Source organism: Diceros bicornis, chromosome 15 (genome assembly GCF_020826845.1).
Source record: "Diceros bicornis minor isolate mBicDic1 chromosome 15, mDicBic1.mat.cur, whole genome shotgun sequence".
Classification (NCBI taxonomy): Eukaryota; Metazoa; Chordata; class Mammalia; order Perissodactyla; family Rhinocerotidae; genus Diceros; species Diceros bicornis.
In genome coordinates this window covers 53,904,856-53,924,912 of record NC_080754.1, presented here as the reverse complement: position 1 = coordinate 53,924,912, position 20,057 = coordinate 53,904,856, and the positions used below count along the sequence as shown (strand labels likewise).

At 34.3% G+C, this 20,057-nt stretch overlaps 1 protein-coding gene across 6 annotated transcripts in view; it reads right to left on the bottom strand.

The window, feature by feature from the left end:
* Window positions 1-4,383: 4,383 nt before the first annotated feature.
* Window positions 4,384-20,057, bottom strand: part of PDCD10 (programmed cell death 10) — a 41,663-nt gene continuing 25,989 nt past the window's right edge. For all 6 annotated transcript variants that reach the window (XM_058556406.1, XM_058556404.1, XM_058556410.1 and 3 more), the window contains exons 3-8: window positions 19,763-19,816; window positions 15,165-15,282; window positions 13,710-13,836; window positions 7,981-8,059; window positions 7,599-7,681; window positions 4,384-4,865 (exon numbers count right to left, since the gene is read on the bottom strand). In XM_058556406.1, coding sequence (XP_058412389.1) covers window positions 4,784-4,865; window positions 7,599-7,681; window positions 7,981-8,059; window positions 13,710-13,836; window positions 15,165-15,282; window positions 19,763-19,816 — 543 coding nt within the window. In that variant the 3' untranslated portion in view covers window positions 4,384-4,783. The remainder of the gene's footprint in view (window positions 4,866-7,598; window positions 7,682-7,980; window positions 8,060-13,709; window positions 13,837-15,164; window positions 15,283-19,762; window positions 19,817-20,057) is intronic.

Sequence of the window (20,057 nt, the reverse complement as noted above, 5' to 3'; positions counted from 1 at the left end):
TTAAAAAAAAAAAAAGACTCATTAACAAATGTTGGTGAGGACATGTAGAAACTGAAACTCTCATACTTTGCTGGTGAGAATGTAAAATGGTTCAGCCACTTGGAAAACAGTATGACATTTCTTAAAAATTTAAACATAAATCTATCATACAACTCAACAATTCCACTCTTAGGTATCTACCCAAAAGAAACGAAAACCTATGTCCACAAGAAGACTTGCTGGTGAATGTTCATAGCAGCATTATGCATCATAATCAAAAAGGCAGCAACCAAAATGTCCATCAACTATTAAACAGATAAATAAAATATGGGAAGCTCTATAATGGAATACTATTCAACAATAAGAATACTGATACAATGCTCTTATATGCAATGACATGGATGGACCTCAAAAACATTATACTAAGTAAAAGAAGCCAGACTCAAAAGATAACATTGCATCATTCTATTTATAAGAAATGTACAGAGGAGGAAAATCTAGAGACAGAAAGTAGCTAGTGGCTGCCTGGAACTGAAGTGGAGACAGGCTGGGGTGGGAACAAGGATTAACTGTACTCAGGCATGAGGGATTTTATGGGAATGATGAAAATGTTCTAAAACTGGATTGTGGTCAGGTTGTACAACTCTTAAAATGAGTGAATTTTGTGCATTAAATTATACCTCAATGAAATTTTTTTTAAAGACATACATATGAATTTTATGGTATGTAAATTACACATCAATAAAATTTTTTAAAAAAAGATCATGTCTTTAGCACTACAAAGTCTGTGTCCCAAGAACCTTCTCAGTCTTAGGCAAATTGCGGGGTCTGGTCTCCCTACATGTATGCTACTTTTTGTGTAAGAAAGAAGGGGCAATAAGAAAACACATTTATTATTTTTCTTTATAAACAAACACAGGGAGAAAAAAACAAAAAAACAATGAAGTTGGATAACTAGGAGGAGGGTTGAGGAACGGGGCAGAGGGATATGAGTGACACACTCAGTACACCTTTTGGTATAGTTCTGACTTTTAGAAGCATGTAATGTTCTACGTAATGAACTCAATTTATTTCAAATAAATAATCACAGTGAAGGAGGCAAAAAATTAACCCAAGTAATTTATGAATACAATGTAAATATACATCCTCAGTTTTGGGCAGGAGACTGACAGTGAAGGAACTGGAAACCATCTTGCAGTCTTACGTGTTTTACAGTGATATGCACAAAAGCAATTCTGAAACTATTCTAGATGTTTTATAGGATTGAACAAGTGAATAAACTGACTGACTTTTTGGGGACCCAGGATTCTAAAAGGACAAAGAAACAGAGTGGGGAAGGCAAGAAAGAATCCTATGAGGATGGATTGGAATTTGAGGTAGTAGTGTGAACTCATGATGTCTGAAATCAAACATAATGTGTATATGAGCATATGTAAATGTATGTGTACATGCACATTTGTGTGTATGCATGTACACGCACACTTCCTAGTTCTGCCTGCTGAACAGGCCCAGAAGCAGACACCCAGTAGTGATGAGCACACCCAGCAGCCAGATCTATGTATCTAATATCATTCCCCAAGGTTCCTTGGAGAAATTGCTGATTCCAGATCACAGAATATCTTTTATTTAGGATAATTGCAAAAAAAAAAAAAAATGATAAGGGATACCACAAGGACATAGGAGCCATACTGAAGGAGCTCCTGCAGGCCAAATCTAAGATAATTTAAGCATAAAGTAAGTAATGAATAATAAACCATTGAAAAAATAGAAAACCAGGAGGTCAAAACAATAGTAAACATAAAAATTCATGCAAATAGATATGGATGGAGGAATGGGCGGATGGGAAAGGCGAGTTCCTGCTTACAGTGAAATGCTGAGCGCCAACTGATACATGAAGAAGGAACGCTGGAGTTGGAAAATCACCCTTTTGCAACTATCCAAGTAAAGACTGAATAAGCAAGAATCGTCAGTGGATACTAAATGCTGGGGGAAAATGCTGATTTAGCACGGATTTAAGAGTCTCCCACAGATTGCTTATCAGATGCAAGGTAAAAAATAGTAACTATGCATTGGAGAAAGTGAACAATACCTTGACCAGGTGACCAAAATCAACACCACCAATGAGGAGCAAGATGGACACTGTGCCTCCAGATGTGATACCCTGGTGACACAGTATCACCAGTAGTATTCTGGCCAAGAATGCGTAACCTGAATCTAATCATGAGGAAATTCAAAATGAGGAACATTCTATTAAAAAGGGAGGGGACAGGAGACAGAAGACTGTATTCTTCAAACACACGTCACGCCAATGCCATGAAAGACAAAGGCGGCCATGGAAATGACCCAGGGTAAAAGAGACTTGAGGGAGGACAAATGAACAACCAAATGATAAAACAAAAATGGTAAAACCTTAACAATAGGTGAATCTGGGTAAAAGATGTACTGATGTTCTTCGTACTATTCTTACTCTTGGCCAATTTTTGGTAAATTTGAAATAGTTTCCATATAAAAAGTTAAACAATTAGGAGGGACTGATATTGGGTTGCCAACCTCATGTTTTGCCTAACAAGGTTATTAAAACAAAAGCATTAAAAAAACAAAACTACCATCTACTGTTATACAATTCTGTTTAAAAACAAGTGTGAGGAGGGGGCATTTTAAACATCCAAAACATAGCAATGATCTCTAAGTAAAAGAATGGTCCTTTAAGATGAATAAATTTAGACTTATGAAAACAACTTATCACACATTGTCCTCGTCTTTCTCATTCCCCTTGTGGACCAGGGAGAGCCTTGTCAGCTTGGTGTTAGAGAATTAGTCTTCTAAACAACGTGCATTTTCAGCAGTGGATGAAGTCCAGTTCAGTGGACAGAGCATGGAGTCTAGAGACAAATGCTGAATTCAAATCCCGCCTCCAGCAGTTACCAGCTTTGTAACCTAAGCTCTCTTAGCCAGTTTCCTCAATTGCAAGGCAGATAGCTAAATCATAGGACTGTTAAGAGAATTAAATTATTATCTATCTAGAATAGTGCTTGACCCAGAGAATGCTCAACAAGTATCGCCATCTCTTCCTTTCTTTGGGAGCCACCTTACTGTTCTCTGGAGATGTATCTGACTGGGGCCCTTGTTGGCCCTTTCCTCACTGATCCAAACTCAGCCCCACTAGGATTTTGTAAGAAATTGAATTATCCTGAGAATAAACCTCTTTGCTGGAGGTAAATTTCCTGAAAAGAGAAGCCAGAGATATGGGATAGTAAAATGAAAAGATAGGCGGCTTTTAAAAACAGATGAGTTGGGGCATGGCTGGTAACTGATCAGTTCTGTGAAGGAGGTAAAGACAATAGGAGGGAAGATAGTTATCAGTTTATGTTTGAAAAGTCTGCTGCTCAAAAAAAGACAAAACAGTATATATTTTTTTCATATATTCACAAGTCTATTTTGCAAATAACCATCCACCTACTTTCAAGAGTGAATGATAGTTTATGCCAAAAGTGAATATTATTGAGATCACCAATTCTATTTCTTTTACCAGCTATGTGTCTTCGAAGAAAAAAAAAAATCAACTCAGAAAAATGTCCATAAATTGTGAGATTTCATCCAATTGTCTATTGATTTTTTGCTTCTTTCCACATATTTCCTATTTACATCTACTAGGATGATTTCCTTTTATGTTGCCAATGATAGTAATTCTTTAAAAATCTATTTTTAAAAATGGAGAAAAAAGTTTAAAAAAATAACTAAATTGCACTATAGCAAAAAAATTTATATTGCCAACAGAAATTTAGTTTAACATTTAAAATCTTTATAAAAGATAAACAAATTCTGATTTTTTTCCTTTATTTTATCATAATTGAAAAATGAAATCACTTAACAGGAATACTTAGTACATAATTTCCTTAAAACTTCTCTATGGTGAAACAAAACTGTACATATTTAAAGAGTGTATATAACACTATTAACACTCATGACAATTTCAAACCAACTAGCATTGGTATAGCTTCAAATTCTTATTATAGTTGTGGCTATTTTTGAAAAAAGGGTGCAAAGCTTATTAGGGCCCAGCATACCAGAAAGACTTAATTTTACATTGTCATAGAGTTCAAAAAGTGGCATTATAGTTTGAAGATACTATAAATTGCCATTTCTTTCTCGTAAGTCTCTTAAAACAGGCTGGAAAAATATTCAGTACCTCATATATAACAATTAACAAAAATATTTCCATTGATCACTTTTTGCCCAGAGTGATTAAGGACAAAAAAATAGGAATTCTTGTTGCTTTATTATCTGATAACTGCTAATAAGCTCCCATTAGAAGTTCTTCAGACATTACACCAAGTTGTCTTGGTCTTCTGATCATATATATATATTCACATATATATATGCATTTTTTCAAGTAAAGAAATGTTTAACAGATGTAAACTATTTATTGAATATTTGCCACCAAATATTGTTAAATACATTATCTTGCAGCATATCGCTTTCAAGTTAAAATGTCAGAAACAAACACCAATATTTACAATTCTTTTAAGGAATGTTATATAATGACACATTAAGGCGTAAATTCTTTTGGCTTATAATTCTTAAAAGAATGATAATAGCAAAAGTGATGCAAAATCTTCAGTGTGAGATTATGATTAAGCTACATTTTACAAAAATATGGTGTAAGATGGCAATAATCCCATTCAACATCCTGGATTAGATCCCTTCAGGAGGGACTCATAATTTATACAGTCAAACTTTAAAATTTACAGATAAGGCAGTTCAATACTGCCACTGAGAGTACATCTCTTAACATATACAACTTTCACGCCACAGTTTTGAAGGTCTGAAGTATCAAGTTGGTTTGATGAATTAGTCGGTTGGCACTTATGAACACATTTATTGCCCTGTTTTAAACAAAAAAAGAACAAGCATTAATTTTATCCAAAAAATTCATCCTTTAAAAATATTTATACTTAATGTCATCTACTAACAGCAATAACATCAATTTAGGAGAAAAGGTAAGTTAGAACTGAGTGTCATAACTTATTCCAGCTTGGAATTTAATGGTCCTGCATCATTTGAAATTATCTAGGAATTACTGCCCCCTAGTGGTTCTGGCTGGCAATAAGGTGTTGGTGGGCTGGTAATGACAGGTGGCGCCTCAACAACTAGAGTTCATCTATAGGTCGAACAAATAACTGGCCAAAGAAGAGGATTCCAGTGTATCCTCCAGCTGTGGTTTCAGAGAAGTCACCAAAATAAAACTGCTCAAGTATCATACTCAGTCTCAAAATATGTACATTAATGGGCATGATACTTAAGAAAAAGCTGATTACAGTGAATCTGATTCATCTCAATCTCTCATACTGTCTTTCAAAAAAAAATCTGAGAATTCTAAACTACTTTTAGAACTGATCTACTTTTAAAATAAAATAATCATGTAGTTTCAATATTTGGGAGCTGACAATATATAAAAATAAGTTCTTAAAAATTACTTTGTGCTGCACCACCTTCTCCTACCAGCCACCTTCATGTGACTGGAGCACAGAGGGATGCCCTAGGCCCACTGTGTGGCCTCATCAATTCCTTAGTAGCAGAGCTAAAGCTTATATCTTCATCCTGGACTTTTCTCAAAAAAGACGGACCAGGAAGAATTAGTTGAATCAATACAAATTCATCCCCTTTTTGAAAGATGGCTCAAAGATCAGGCTTTATTAATAATTTTCAGTTTTGAGAAATAGGTACAAATACGTGGCACATTATTCATATACAAATAATCATAATTTAAACAAGCTGCTGAATGGAGAAAATGTTGTAGAGGTGAACCTGAATAATCCATGTTAAAAAACTGGATAAAAGCAACTGTGGGGCCAAGGCACCAGGGTTTTTAAAAATTGAACCCAGTGATTCTAATGTGCAAACAGGATTGAGAGTAAATAATTTCGGATGAAAATTAGGCTCTAAATGAATTTCTACCTTTCAATCTGCTTATTCCATGACAGTTCTTAATTAGAATCAGAAATAATGATCCCATCATGTAAATCATTCTTTTACTGTGTTTTCATTATTTGGGCTTAGCAGCGGAGACCAAGCAAAAACAGATGTTAAGTTTATTTTCAGAACACACCTGCTGGCTTATTAAACTAAGTCATCAAGGAACATTTCCCCTAGACAACCAGAATAGTAGTATGGAACAGCAACACAAGCCATTAATAAAATTGAGCTCAATATCTTTAATTGATAATATAAATGTAAATATTTCTACCTGTTTGAACTGTTAAAAATAATTCTGAAAACCCATAGACGATTCTAATGTATTCTTTTATTATTTTTAATATTATCACAGTGATACTGTAATAGTTTGGCATGCATATAGGGATCTTAAAACTTCAATGGTAGGAAAGGATGTTAGCGGTCCCTGTCAATTGTAGCTGAAATAATCACTACTTAGATTATTTTTCTGACTTCAAGCACTGTTAGAAAATGGCCTTGTCCATAAAATTCCTAGCATTCTACTTGAGGTCCAATGAACTCTATAAGGCATGATGCTGCAGAAGGCATGACCTCTGCAACAGCTTATACATTATATGTACGTGTGTATACATGTAAAAACACATATGAAATTTATTAGTTTTCTGGAGCGTTCTATAGTCAGTTGTATGTAAATTTGAAAATAATGTCCAATACCTTTTTAATACACTCCCTGTCCTACACAATGACACTGTGACAGCCTCCCTCCTTCCAGGACAATGGATCAGAACCTTTGTAGCACTTTAAAATCACCTGGAGCACTTTTACAAACACCTAAACCCCAGACCCACTCCAAGCCAACTGAATCAAAATCTCTGAAGGTGGGGCCAAGGCACCTGGATTTTTCAAAACTGAACCCAAGTGATTCTAACGTGTAAATAGGACTGAGAACCACTGCTCTAACTTTAGTGCAACAATTCTCAACAAACCTGCAGCATCAGTATCATCTGGAAACTTCTTAGAAATGTAAATTCTTGGGCCCAATCTAGACCTACAGAATCAGACACTCCGGGGGTGGGACGCAAAAGCAAGCCCTCCAGGTAATACCGATGCTACTCAAGTTTCAGAACCGCTGCCTCAGGGGTTGGTAAAGTAGGCCAGTAAGCCAAATCTCACTCACTATGTGTTTCTGTATGGCCTGCAAGCTAAGAGTACTTTTACATTTTTAAATGGTAAAAACAAAAAAAAAAAACTAAAGGATGATATTATGTGACACGTGAAAATTATACAAAAATTCCAATTTCAGTGTCTATAAATAAAGTTTTATTAGAACGTGGCCATAATACCCACTTGTTTCTATACTGTCTACGGCTGCTTTTGCACTACAATAGCAGAGGTGGAATGGGTAGCTGCAACAAGCCCATCAAGTCAAAATATTTGCCATCTGGCCCTTTTCAGAAAAAGTCTGCCAACTCCTGCTCCACACTAGAGTTATGGCCGAATCATCAACCATTCACTTTCTATTTTTAATAGTCCACCTTAGTTACTAGTTGGTTTGAGTATTAACAATATAGTAAAAGGGTTTAATATATACGGTTTTAGTATCATATAAAACCACATAATTTATTTAATATTAAAAGAAAAGGATGATAAATGACAGTACTTACTTGCCATCTTTAAAATAGGTTTTCAGAGTATCACTGAAACTTTTGGAATACTTTACAAATTCTTTCTTTTGGTGTTCAAGTGCCTAAAGCCATCAAAAATAATAAGAAAAAAATACTAAATAAGAGAAAACACACAAAAGCCAAAGTTAACAACAGATTACACCGAATATGGGATGGACTTTACATTACAGATAAGCACTTTTAGGAGTATTTACTTAAACACATGTAACAGCATATTTAAATTCAAGGACAAACCCAGTGGTAAATGATACAAAACTATTTCCAATAATCAAACCGTCTGAGTATTTAACTCGATAAAACAACTAGGTACAAACCAACACAACATCTAGGGTGCAGCTTCTAAGGCTTCTACTAAACTTACCCTGCGGTTCTGGTATTGGTATTTCTTGAAGACATTATTCACTGTATCAAGAAGTTCTTTTATTGCACTAGCTATATCCCTGTTGGGTAAGAAAAAAAGAATCTCCTCAAAATCAGTTACATGTGAAGGAAGTTTGTATATATACTTTTAAGAATTACTGATCACACAGACACGCGACCAGCCGGGTGAGCAAGGGTGTTGGCCTGGATCCTTCTGTGATCTGACTTCTCCAGCACAGCTGACCAAACATTTCACAACATCAACCTTCCCAAATCAGTAACGTCTCATTCAGCATTATTTACTCAAATTTATAAGAATATACTTCTGCCTCTCTTATCCAGTTATGATTTTTACTTCCTCTGGCTAATGTAGCCGAATTCAAGCTACCATATTCTCCACTTTTATCTCATGAACAATTATCTGAAATTCTGCTATTACATTTAACTCATTTCTGTATTTACCAACACTTCAAGTTACATACCTAATGGTTTTGATGCTTAAACTATTTCCTCCTCAGTCGTAGCTCTTCTCTCTTAAGACACACTTACCTTCTATCTAACCAACCACATATCCTCCCCTTCCAAACCTTTGCTGTCACTAATTCCTTGGGAAAATAATTTTAAACTTCTGGGAGAGACAATATCAGAATATTCTTCTACATTAACCTTTCCAATCATCCTTTGACCATATATGCATCAACACCTCCTTCCCTTTCTAAAGAGAAAAAGAGAAGAAATCAATAATTCTCATTCGAGTTGACCATTCTTCCTAACCACACACCATCTTTTCTGAACTCTTCTTGTCTTTTCTATCTATGCCCTTTCCAATTTCCCTGTGCTAACTTCATAGCAATTTTTCTTGTCAAACTGAACTTAATGTAATTCTGCATTCTGAAATAGCCTGATATTCTCTAAGGCAAGGCTTCTCTTTTTCACATCCATTCTCTTAGTTGTAAATTGCTACAAAAACTTTTGCCATTCAAATGCAATGCACGTGTGAAGATATGCATTAGCAAGATATAAATCTAGACTATCCCATAATCTTTTATTACTGACTTTTTAATCACAAATGTCAGATTTCCGTTATTTCATACCACAAACATTACTGCTTTACTATATAAAGAAAAAAACCAAAAAGCTCAGTGTCCAGATTTCTGTGTTTGTCTGTTTCACAGCATATTTCTTGTAAATAAGCATGTGGAAATTCTAAAAATTATAAGTATACAGGATTTTGGTATTAAAACGTATTTTAGCTTATTCTGAAGTAGTAGTGACATTCTGATTAAATATTTCAATAAATATTTACATATTACCTCCTGTATGTCAAACACTGGTATCAGGCTGAGACATTAAAACATTAGATGTTCAAACAGGACATGAATTTTATATAGAAATAAGATCTGTCCACTCATTTTTTTTGGCCTCTAGTTTAGTAACAGCAGTTTTAAGTTACATAGCCATTTCTTTCATTTATGGTATCAGCAAGTTGAATCCTTCTGTATTGCCATGATGGGCACAGGTCCACCACAGCTTAATAAAACAGTATCATATGACCATCTTATTATGTGAGAAAAATTACAATTTCAACAAATAAAAAATAATGTCAAATCTCTGAATATGAAAGATTCTTCAAACCCACAATGAGCCTATTAAAAACGGAATATAATGGAGTAAATTACACAGTGACCAGACAGTTAGCTGTTCATACACAACTGTATTTAGTGGTATACTTTAACATTCTGCTAAAAAGGATTATAAAAATGTGCTTTCAGAGCTAATCAACAAGAAGAACATATGTTCCATATACAACAATAATGACTGGATTCCACAGGGCAAAAGAGCAGTTCTGAAACTGGTTGCTCACTCACTCACCTGGTAGCACAAACAAAAAGGGGGTGGGGGGCAGGGGAGAGCAGGGAGGGTTTAGCGGCCAGTACTCCAGGCCTGCTAATGAATATTGGGTATCTGTACTTTAAAAGGAAAGCAAAAAAAAAACTCCCCAGGTGATTTTGCTGATGAACCAGGTTTGGAAATCACTGTTTGGAAACCCAGAGCCAACAGCTAAGGTTTGATCCATTATTTGCCAGAGAGCTTTATAGAAGAAAGCTGTTGATCCTAGGCCTGGCCTTCTCTAAAACAATCTGTAGCAATTTATGTCAAATATTATGTCATCTCTATGCATACAGAACAGCATTTTCATTAATGGCACCAAGGTTTGCACCAGAGAAGCTAAATTATATTAGTAACTACCTGAGGGTCTGTTGCCTACAAGAGAAAATACAAGCACAAAAAAATATTTCAGACAACTAAGCAGATAAAGAACCGGGGAAAACTTGACGGCAAAATAACTATAGTGTAATTATATGCACAGTCTGGAGTTAACGGTTTCTGTGATAAGGGATATATAATACGGGTATAAGTAGGAAGAAATTTTAGCAATTTGCAGCAATATAGTGGGGCAACTTGGGGGAAACGTATACACAGAAAGAGAGGACAAACAGCTATCAGATGAAATGTAAACAGACAGCTTATTAAAAAATTGCATGGAATAGGAGAGCTTCTAATCGTGTCACACAAATTTGTATAATATGTTTATGCAAACACTCTAAAGGAAGGGAATTCCTATGCTGGATGTTTAGTTTGGTCTAGACTGGACAACTCTGGAAAAGCTGTTTTGAAGCCATCGTGAAAACCAAACCCTGGTGAATTTTTGCCTATGAATATGCAAATGCAGATTACAAGTAGTAAATAGATAAATGCATAGCTTTCTGGTCTATTAAATCATGAGTATCCACTAGTCATCCACTGGAATGTATCAGACTTAAAAAAAAGTCCTATGAGTTAATTTTAGAAAATATTTGCATAAGCCAGAAACATTCATTAATCCAAAGTACTTTTAAAATATCTGCTTGCTAGATCATTTTTCCTAATCAACTCCATAGAGAGAAGAGGAAAAAAAATCTGATTTCACAATGCTAGTATGTGCCATGAGTGTATGCTAGGTTCTGTGCTAGGTGCATATATACACCATTTCTTTCAATTCTCACAACCATTACCCTCATCTTCACAGGCAAAAATAAGAATCACAGCAGCTAAGCAACTTATCCAAGGTCACATAGCTAAATGTTGGAATGGAGATTCAAACCCTGGTCTGCTAATATATACAAGAATACGTGGATATTTGTTAGCTGACAGCAATCTTTTTTCTACTTTAATATAACCTATAACATCATGTACGGTATTTGGTATAGTAGATATTTGATATATACTTATTGACAAATATTGCTAAAATAAAAGAAGAGGATATCTTAAATATGAGATATACCTTAACTACCTTCAATACAAGAAAGTAAAATATTTTAAAGAAAAATAGTAACTGCACAATATGTTGTGTCTGAAAGATAAGCCATTTTTTATTTTGGTGCAATTTTATCCACTAATTTGTTAAACAATTAACAGTGGTAACAATATGTACCAAAATGTATCAATATATATCACTGACACAAATAATTACACGTTAGCCATCTATGCTAATTCATACACGGTTGAATTTTAGTCTCTGAAATAACACATATTACCAACAAACTTTCTATGGTAAATTATCCCTCCTAAAATGGTTAAGAAATAAATTTCAATTACCAATGATCTTAATTCAGTTGTGCTGAGTACAATCCAGAAAACAGAATTGAAATATTATTATTGCCTCACAAATGAGAGACGAGACTAATTCAGCCCCTGTCAATGACTATGGACAAGACTCTTAGGCTCTTGACCTCAACTTCCTTATGATTGAAATGTGGCTGTTAACAAAGTGGTTTTCAAACTACTATCTCTCTAGAACCATACTGGGTTGAGCATAGATGCCTCAGCAACTCCCCAGGGGGAAAACAGGGTGTCAGGGCAGCAAGATGAGGGCTCTGGGCCTACCATGTCTATCCTAGCTTCAACCACAACACTGTTCTCCCTCTTACCTACTGGCATTCTATATAAGATGTCCTTTATCACAATTCTTCCAAAGAGCAGAAAATTTTTTTCAAGCACCAGATTAGATCAACATTATGAATCTATGATTGGGAAGCAGCAGAGAAGACCCTAGAGTCAGTCTGCTTGGATTCAAACCAAGTTCTGCCAACTTACCAGCTCTGTGACCTTGGGAAAGTTACTTAATTTCTTATGCCTCAATTTCCTCATCTCTTACACCACGTCGTAATAAGTTAATACATGTAAAGTGCTTTAAAAAGTGCTTAGCACATAAGTTCTATATAAGTGATTGCTATTATTATTAAGATGACAGCGATTCTATAAACCTCTACTTCAATGACCTGAAGCAAAATTTGCTGAAAATATTTTTAAAACGTCAAATTTTCATAGAATTGTAGCATAAATCATCAACAAATATATGATCATCAAAACAAATCAAAACAATTAAATTATCTGAAAATCTAGAAATAAGTTGTTTAAACAGCTGTGTTTGTGATCACTGACAATTTATTGTTTTATGGGCCAAATATGTTTACTTTATACCAAACTAAAAATCAAAATCCATAAACAGCTGACTGTCTTCCTTCTTCACATATTAAAAATAGTTAAAGGAAGCTGGGGCTTTCCAACAAAGGTAAAATGTTTACCTTGGGGTTTGTCTCCTGTGACATGGATTTTAGCTAGTCAATGAAAAGTCTTTTTTGTACTTTCTGGTCCTCAATTAGAGGACCAAAAAGAGAAGGATCACTCCTTGATAGCTGGGTTGAGTACCTGACACGAAGCATTATTTTCTAAAATGGGACACACTCCTCCCTCCAGACCAAAATAGGTGCCCAAACTAGCTGAAACAGCATTTTGCAATGTGAACTACAAAGAATATTATTTCTGAGAGATGAATGTTAATATTTACTTCAAGTAGCCACCTTAATTAAGTTCTTTAAAGATACGACGCATGATGCAGCCTCTTCCAGAAAAAGACCTGTGCTAAATCTTTCCTTTCTAGCAATTTCTACTCATGGTTTCACCAAAAGGTTGCACTGGTAGTGCCACTACAATTACTCCCAGCTTTCTTTGTTTTCTATCCATTAAGGCTGAAGAAAATTATCAGACTCTTTAGTTTAAAAATACTCACCTAGAAATTATGTTTGGAGTTGCCTCTCATTCCTCCACCCTCCCACCCCTGAGGAGAGGGCTTCTGGTCTGAGAACTGCCCTAGGATGACCCTTCTTGCTGCTGCTCACCAGCCAGTCCCCCAGCCCATGCACATGCCCAGTCTTTTTAAACCTCTATCCCAAAGGCAAGGATTTGGAGGTTCACAATATGGTGAATATTAGAAAATGTTATTTACACCCAAGAGTACATTATTATCCTAATGACTTGTGCCATTTTGGAAATAAAAAGAATATTGGTATCCTTTGCTATCAATCTCTAATTTATCCAACTTCTCTATTCACTTTAATCTGACATTTACATTTTTCCATTTTTTATGTAGTTCAAACTACATTCCAGTTTATGCACATTTCATTCACTGTTCTTAAATTAAACATTCTAAAAAATGTTACTGTACTCTAAAGCCAAATGCCACAGCTTAGAAGTTAATAATAAAAATGTAGCATTTAAAAATTTCTAATTTTTTATTCCAAATTAGTATTTCAATTTAATATTAATGTCATACCAAAATAAAACATCCAGAATGAGTGGTTCCTTTGAAGTACCTTTAAGAAAAGAACTAAATAAAAAGTTGCTTACTTGATTGTCTGCAGAAACCGCACTCTGTCATTGATCTCATCTGGGATCTTACTGAGAATTTGTTTAAGTGCTCGTGCCTTTTCGTTTAGGTCCTGGAATTCTGGTTCTGGTCGTTCAATCATATACTCTGATAAAATAAATACATAATAAAAAGCATCATGCAACTCCCAAATTCAGGTCTAAGAATTCCCAATGTTAGTCAAGGGGGTGGTAGGGAGAGAAAGCCCAGACAATTAGGAAGACAAGGTTGCAAACCAGAATTCATATGTTCAACTTAGTTCAGTAACATTAGGGCTCCTTCCAAATAAAACATTAGAATATGAAAGACTAAACATTTTCAATTTGGGGTAAATGGAAATCCCACGAAATCTTAAAAAAATTAAAAAGGGAGGCTTAACCAAGTTTATCAGGCCTCTGAAGCTACATTTCACAAGGAAACGTTAAAGTAAGTAATGACATTCATAACAAATACAACAGCAATATATATCTGCCAATGGGGAAGACGAATTTAATAAAACTTCTGTATTGAATATACAATGGCTCATTATATCAAAACCCCAAACAACCTAATAAAATCTTCAGCATATTCCTGAAATCTCACTTAAAAACAAAAAACATCACTATAAATTCAACACTTGGGTAGGGACAGCAACTTTGAAAAGGAAGTTCAATCAGACCTTGCAGAGGCAAAAAGTTTCCTCCTACCAGATTCACTGCAGACTTGGAAACACTACAACTCTACCAATCCATCAATACAACCTGGCCTAACGGGCTGCAAATGCTCAAGTCCAGAATAATGATGAGGGCTTTCTTATAAGTTATGGAATCATTTAAAACACCTACTTTTGTTCTCCTTCAATCAACATGGGAAATTATACTTCTATGTTTTTCTAAATTAATTAAAAATTTCTAAAGTTTTCTAAATCTTAAATTTAGAAAATGGCTACTAAATTTAAGTGAAACCCATTTCTAATTATTTAAAAAAGCAAAAAATGGGAATAGAAACAAAAAGCATGGTTATTATATTGTTCTCTCAAATCTGTGCTTGAAAAAAAACATGCCATACTAAAGTTAAAAAAAAAACAAAACTCATCACTTTCAAACTGCTACTTGCATAAAGTCAACAAAAAATAACCATTCCACAGAGCTCATTTTTAGGTGAAACTAGAACTCATCAAACTTATTAATAGGGAAAAAAATTAAAGCATGCAGCAGTCACAAATGCTTTACTTCAAGTAATTAAATCTGACAAACACGAACAAAAAGCAAGAACTAGTTTTCTGTTTTATATAGTTTTTTTTCACTATCATCACAATAACAACAAGAAGGAAGGAGTGGAGGGGAGGAGGCCAGGAGGAGAGGAAGGAGGAAGGCCCTTTTGTCAAACAATAAAGATGTGGAGGAATGGAGGAAGTGCTTTTCAACAAGAAAATAAATAAGACTGTTCCTGATTACCTTCTACATCATCAGCTGCCATTCGAAGAAGGGACTCTGTGAAGTTAACTTCTACACTTTTTTTCTCTAAAATTTTCATAATGATGTCTTGTGTGAGTCCTGGATTTTCTTTTTCAGCCTATAAGAAAGAGAAAGCTAGTTTTGAAATATAGAAACTAAATCAGCATTTTAAAGCCGAAACGTAATTGTTTAGAATCTGTTAGGAAGTTCTTTGACTGATCAATTTCTAAGGGCAGAAATCTCTGTAAAGCAGGTGTCATGATGGCATTCACTAACGTTTTGTTAGAGCTCGTGCATCAGTAACTTCTTATTACAGCCACGGTCCCATTTTCCATTTGAATATAAAATACTTAACACTTCCTATTTCTCCTTTACACTCTCTTGCAATCAAACTAATAACAAAGACAGAAATAAAGATTATATATAATCCATCACTCTTTTCAGTAGTTTAAATACACTGAGGATTTGTAGCTTTTCTTCATTAGCTAATATTTCAACTTGAGGATCAAGCAATAACTCATCTCACCAGTATTTTGCAGGTTCTTTGCATTTAAATTAACAGAATGACAGGAGAAACAAAACAAAAAAACAGGATTTCTTTGCAGGTTTTACTGAAGCTATGTAATCTCAACTATTTTCCCACACAATGATTTTCATTTCCTGTTTTATTTCTGTAGCAAGAATATTTCCTTCACTAGTTTTCAGATCATCATTAATCCTTTTACTACCTCCTGAGCTTGTTTCACTAATGAGTTTGCATTGGTTCTATGTTATTTAACTCCCTAGGGCACTAAATTTTCTAGTCATTTCAAGACTGAACATAAAGAGTTTTGAGTTTACCAAAGTTAATTTTCAGATTTTGGTTTTCCCCAGTAATTTTGTCCCATTTTATTATTTTTTTAAATTTTGTAATCACATTCTAACTTTGTTTCTTTTAGGATGCCTGCCAATTTCAATCATTATGCTTAAGATTTCCTATCTTTTGCACCATGGTATTAAACAGCAAATAGAAACACAATTTATGATCTTAATCAGATGGCAGTCTATTTGCTTCTTTCTGTGCCAAGCACATTTAACCTCTGCCTTTTCAATTCCATTCTGGCATCACTGCAGATCCAGCTCTCTTCTGTTCCTATTGCTTTTTCCATTATAACATCTTGTTTCTCATTAGATTTCAAATATCAAAAACTGAAAGGTCGTCGAATGAAATGGGAAAAGAAAATATACACATTTGTCTCAATTCTGGGATCATTTTAACTGCTGTCAAATGCTATTCAGGGAAATCATTTTGATAGATGATTAATAAGAATAAAGTGTGTCCTACTGAATTCCATTTCTTTTATAATCTGTTTTGATTTTTCCTTCCATGAATATATTTAAGATAGAATCTACTTTTGTTTAAAAAAACAAGAGTTGCCTTTAAAAGAAAAGCTGTACAAATAAGGCTTAAGATGCTGTCAACATTATTAATTTGGTGAACTGCCACAAAATGACATAGAGTACACTATTTAAATAAGCCAGTATTTGGTAACAGTGGTTTATCTTTCCTAGGTAGCATTAAATCTACTACATAATGCAGCATCTTGGGGAGCAGGGGAACATTCTCTATGCGCTTCCAGAGAATGCCAGCAGAAAAATAGTATCTCTGATTAAGTTATGACAAGGTGCTGAAAGAATTAAATGCTGAAAGCCTGAGAACAAAGTTTTTAATACCAAGTTGTTCTGGAGCCCCAAAATGCCAAAGCTGGAGCGTTAAAGAAATCTCACAGAGATCCCTAACTTTCTCAGTTCACAGTGTTTTCAGTGCCAAAACAAATACCTAACAGTGCTGTGTATTAAGTAAAGTTTAAACAACTTAATAAGTACTTCTGTCCTAACAATCTAGTAGCCTTTAAAAAATACATAAATTGAAAGAAATATTTTATTTCCTTCTTAAATAACCATGATTACACATATTAATGAGATGTGTGGACCTGTTGAGCGCTACAGAATTTCTCAAATGTTGGAATTAGACCAGACCCTTCCACCCTCATTTCCCATTGTACATTGATTTTCTTGTGTAACTTGCTTTTTATCACAGCAACAGCCAAAAGCCCAGCTTCACACAAATATGACATCATTGAGAGGAATACAGCCCAATCTAATATGTTGAAACTGCAAAATACCTCAAGCTACTAGTTCACACAGCGTCAACCAGATGTTGAGTATCACTGTGTTTCTTCAAAATTTTAAAATATCTCATGACACCCCTCTGAGTTTGCTGGGGGGGCCCCAGGGTACACACAGTGTGGGAACAGTAATCTTAGTATCTTCTGGCTGAGGTCCTAGTTAAGCTCTTTTTATTTTAAAAGCCTTAAATTTACCCAATAACTCTGACTGACAAAATAAATAGATCTGCCCTTAAATCAGAGACTAACTATCTATACCTCCAAGTTTTCCCCAGAACACAACCTTCAACTCTGTGGGTGACCAATTTTTATGAAGAATCCAACTGTGAGAGAACTACCCCCGAGGACAGTAAAATCCACTCTTGTGGATCAGTGACTCTCAATAGCACAACCTATCAGAACCTCCCAGAAGGGAAAGGAATCAACAGCAGAATAGATATCTTAAAAGCTAAAAGCTAATATTCACTAGTATTATTTTATCTTGGAAAAAAATTATTTTAATCTTTTTTCTCTAAATAACCAAAATAGATATTAAAGCTTGATAAATATCACTGTTCTTGTGGACCAAGAACTGGAAATATGGATATATATGAATATAAATAGGGCTATATGGCTGGGTGAGGTTTTTTAATCTTTTTCAAATAAGTTATAGTTAAAAAAATACAAAAATCTTCATCTTTTTATTGCATACCCTCCTTTAATTTCATTTGAAATTTAACAAATTAAATATGATAATTAAGAGTAAATCAATGCACAATTGACTAATATGTTTTCCTCCAAAACGACCTCCAGCATCCCCAATTAAGAATCAGTGCCATGGATAACGAAATTTACCTATACATCAAACCAGATCTATCACAGCCACATACTTTGAACACATTGTGTGCTTTTTAATTATACTCTAGTCTTAAAACATCAGCTTACATATAAAGATATTACAAGAAAAAGCTTCACAAAATTCATTATTTTATCTCTTTTATGAATTTCATTGACTATACTATCTACTACCTCAGATAGGGTCCTCTTTATGAGGATACAGAGAGGAAATTTCTCTCTGTTCTTGGTATCAAGAAAGCTAAAATACTGACTTTTGCCTTACTGATACTACATTGTGCAACAGATCGCTTTTCCTTTTTTTTCTTTGGCCACACAGATGCTTAAAATAGTCCCCACCATGCCTCTCATGACCTGAAACCACACTGATACTCAAAGCAGAAAAGAAAAAAAATCTGATATGGTGTTGTTTGTTGATTCTTTTCATGAACCCAATGATTTGACAGGATGTATTTTTATGAAGCTAGCATGTATGTGTGTACGGACACTGCATTTTAGAGTATGAAACGCATCAAAATGGCTCTAATCCGACATACACAATGTAATTTTGTGTGGTGAGATAAGAGAAATGTCTAGTGACATTATCTATGCTACCAGTTAAGAGTGGTATCAGTAAACTAATCTTTGCCATAAAAAGAAATCAATTTGGATAGATTTACAGTTACAACTCCAACGAAACCCAACCATAAATTTATTCTACATTTAAACATTAAAATATTTTACCTGAAATATAAGTTGCTTTAGCTATAGATGGGAGCAAATACACAAAAAGTAAATAAAAATTAAAGTTTTGGGCATCCTGATATGTATTTGGAGGAGACATTGGGGGAGGGGGAGATGGATAAAGTTTTATACAAAATATCAGGCTATGTAATTTTAAATTTTCTAGTAGCCACATTAAAAAAGTAAAAAAAGAAAAAAGCTACATGCAATTATCTTAAGAGCACATCCAAAATATTATCATTTAACATGTAATCAATATAAAATAGTTATTACTGAGTTATTTTGCATACTTTTTCTTGTCTTCAAAATCTGGTGTTGTATTTTATACTTGGAGTACAACTCAATTGAAATGAGCTATATTTTAAGTGCTCAACAGCAACATGTGGCTAATGATTATTGACTGAATACCCCAGGTCTAGAGACAATAAAAAAATTTCCTCTGAATGACTTAGCTGTATATTCTCAAAGTATCCTTAATCTGACGTACCCACAGGTCTTATTTTCCCCACTGAAAAACACTGTTTTACATTTATGTTCTATAATTAAACAATATGAAGAACATCTTTTCAAGTTATAATTTTACAAATTTTAACAAGTCAAATAAAAAAGAATTCAAAAATATACTCTAAAGCTAAAGAGACGACACTCCGAAGAAGTCAGTTTCAAAAGCACGAAGTAATGAAAAGACGAATGCTAAGGAAACAGCATTTGTTCCAGCTCCCTTTCTGGAAGTGTTGTAAGCTTCACAGAGTACACTAAAACAGGCACAAGATGGCTAAAAAGGTTTCCACTAAAAGGAAATAAAGTGGCAATTATCACATGGTATTTAGATTTATATATTACATTTTAATCATCAAAATAAATGTGCCTCACCTTAATGAAAGCTGCTCTCAGTGTCTGAGCTGCAGACAGATTTACTCGTTCTAGCTGCAATAAAAATTTAAAATCATTATTAATATCAATTTTCTTGGAAAAAGCACATTTCTGATATCCCATTCTGTGGTAATCACACTGATACATCCATCACTCAATTAACAAAAATACTTGCTAATGATTCTAAATCACCATAATTCCTCAGACAATCTAAAATTTTCATTAGAAACCATGAAAAATTAAGGTATGCATATCAGTTCTTTATTTATTCCTTTTTTAAAAAAATAAGACACAC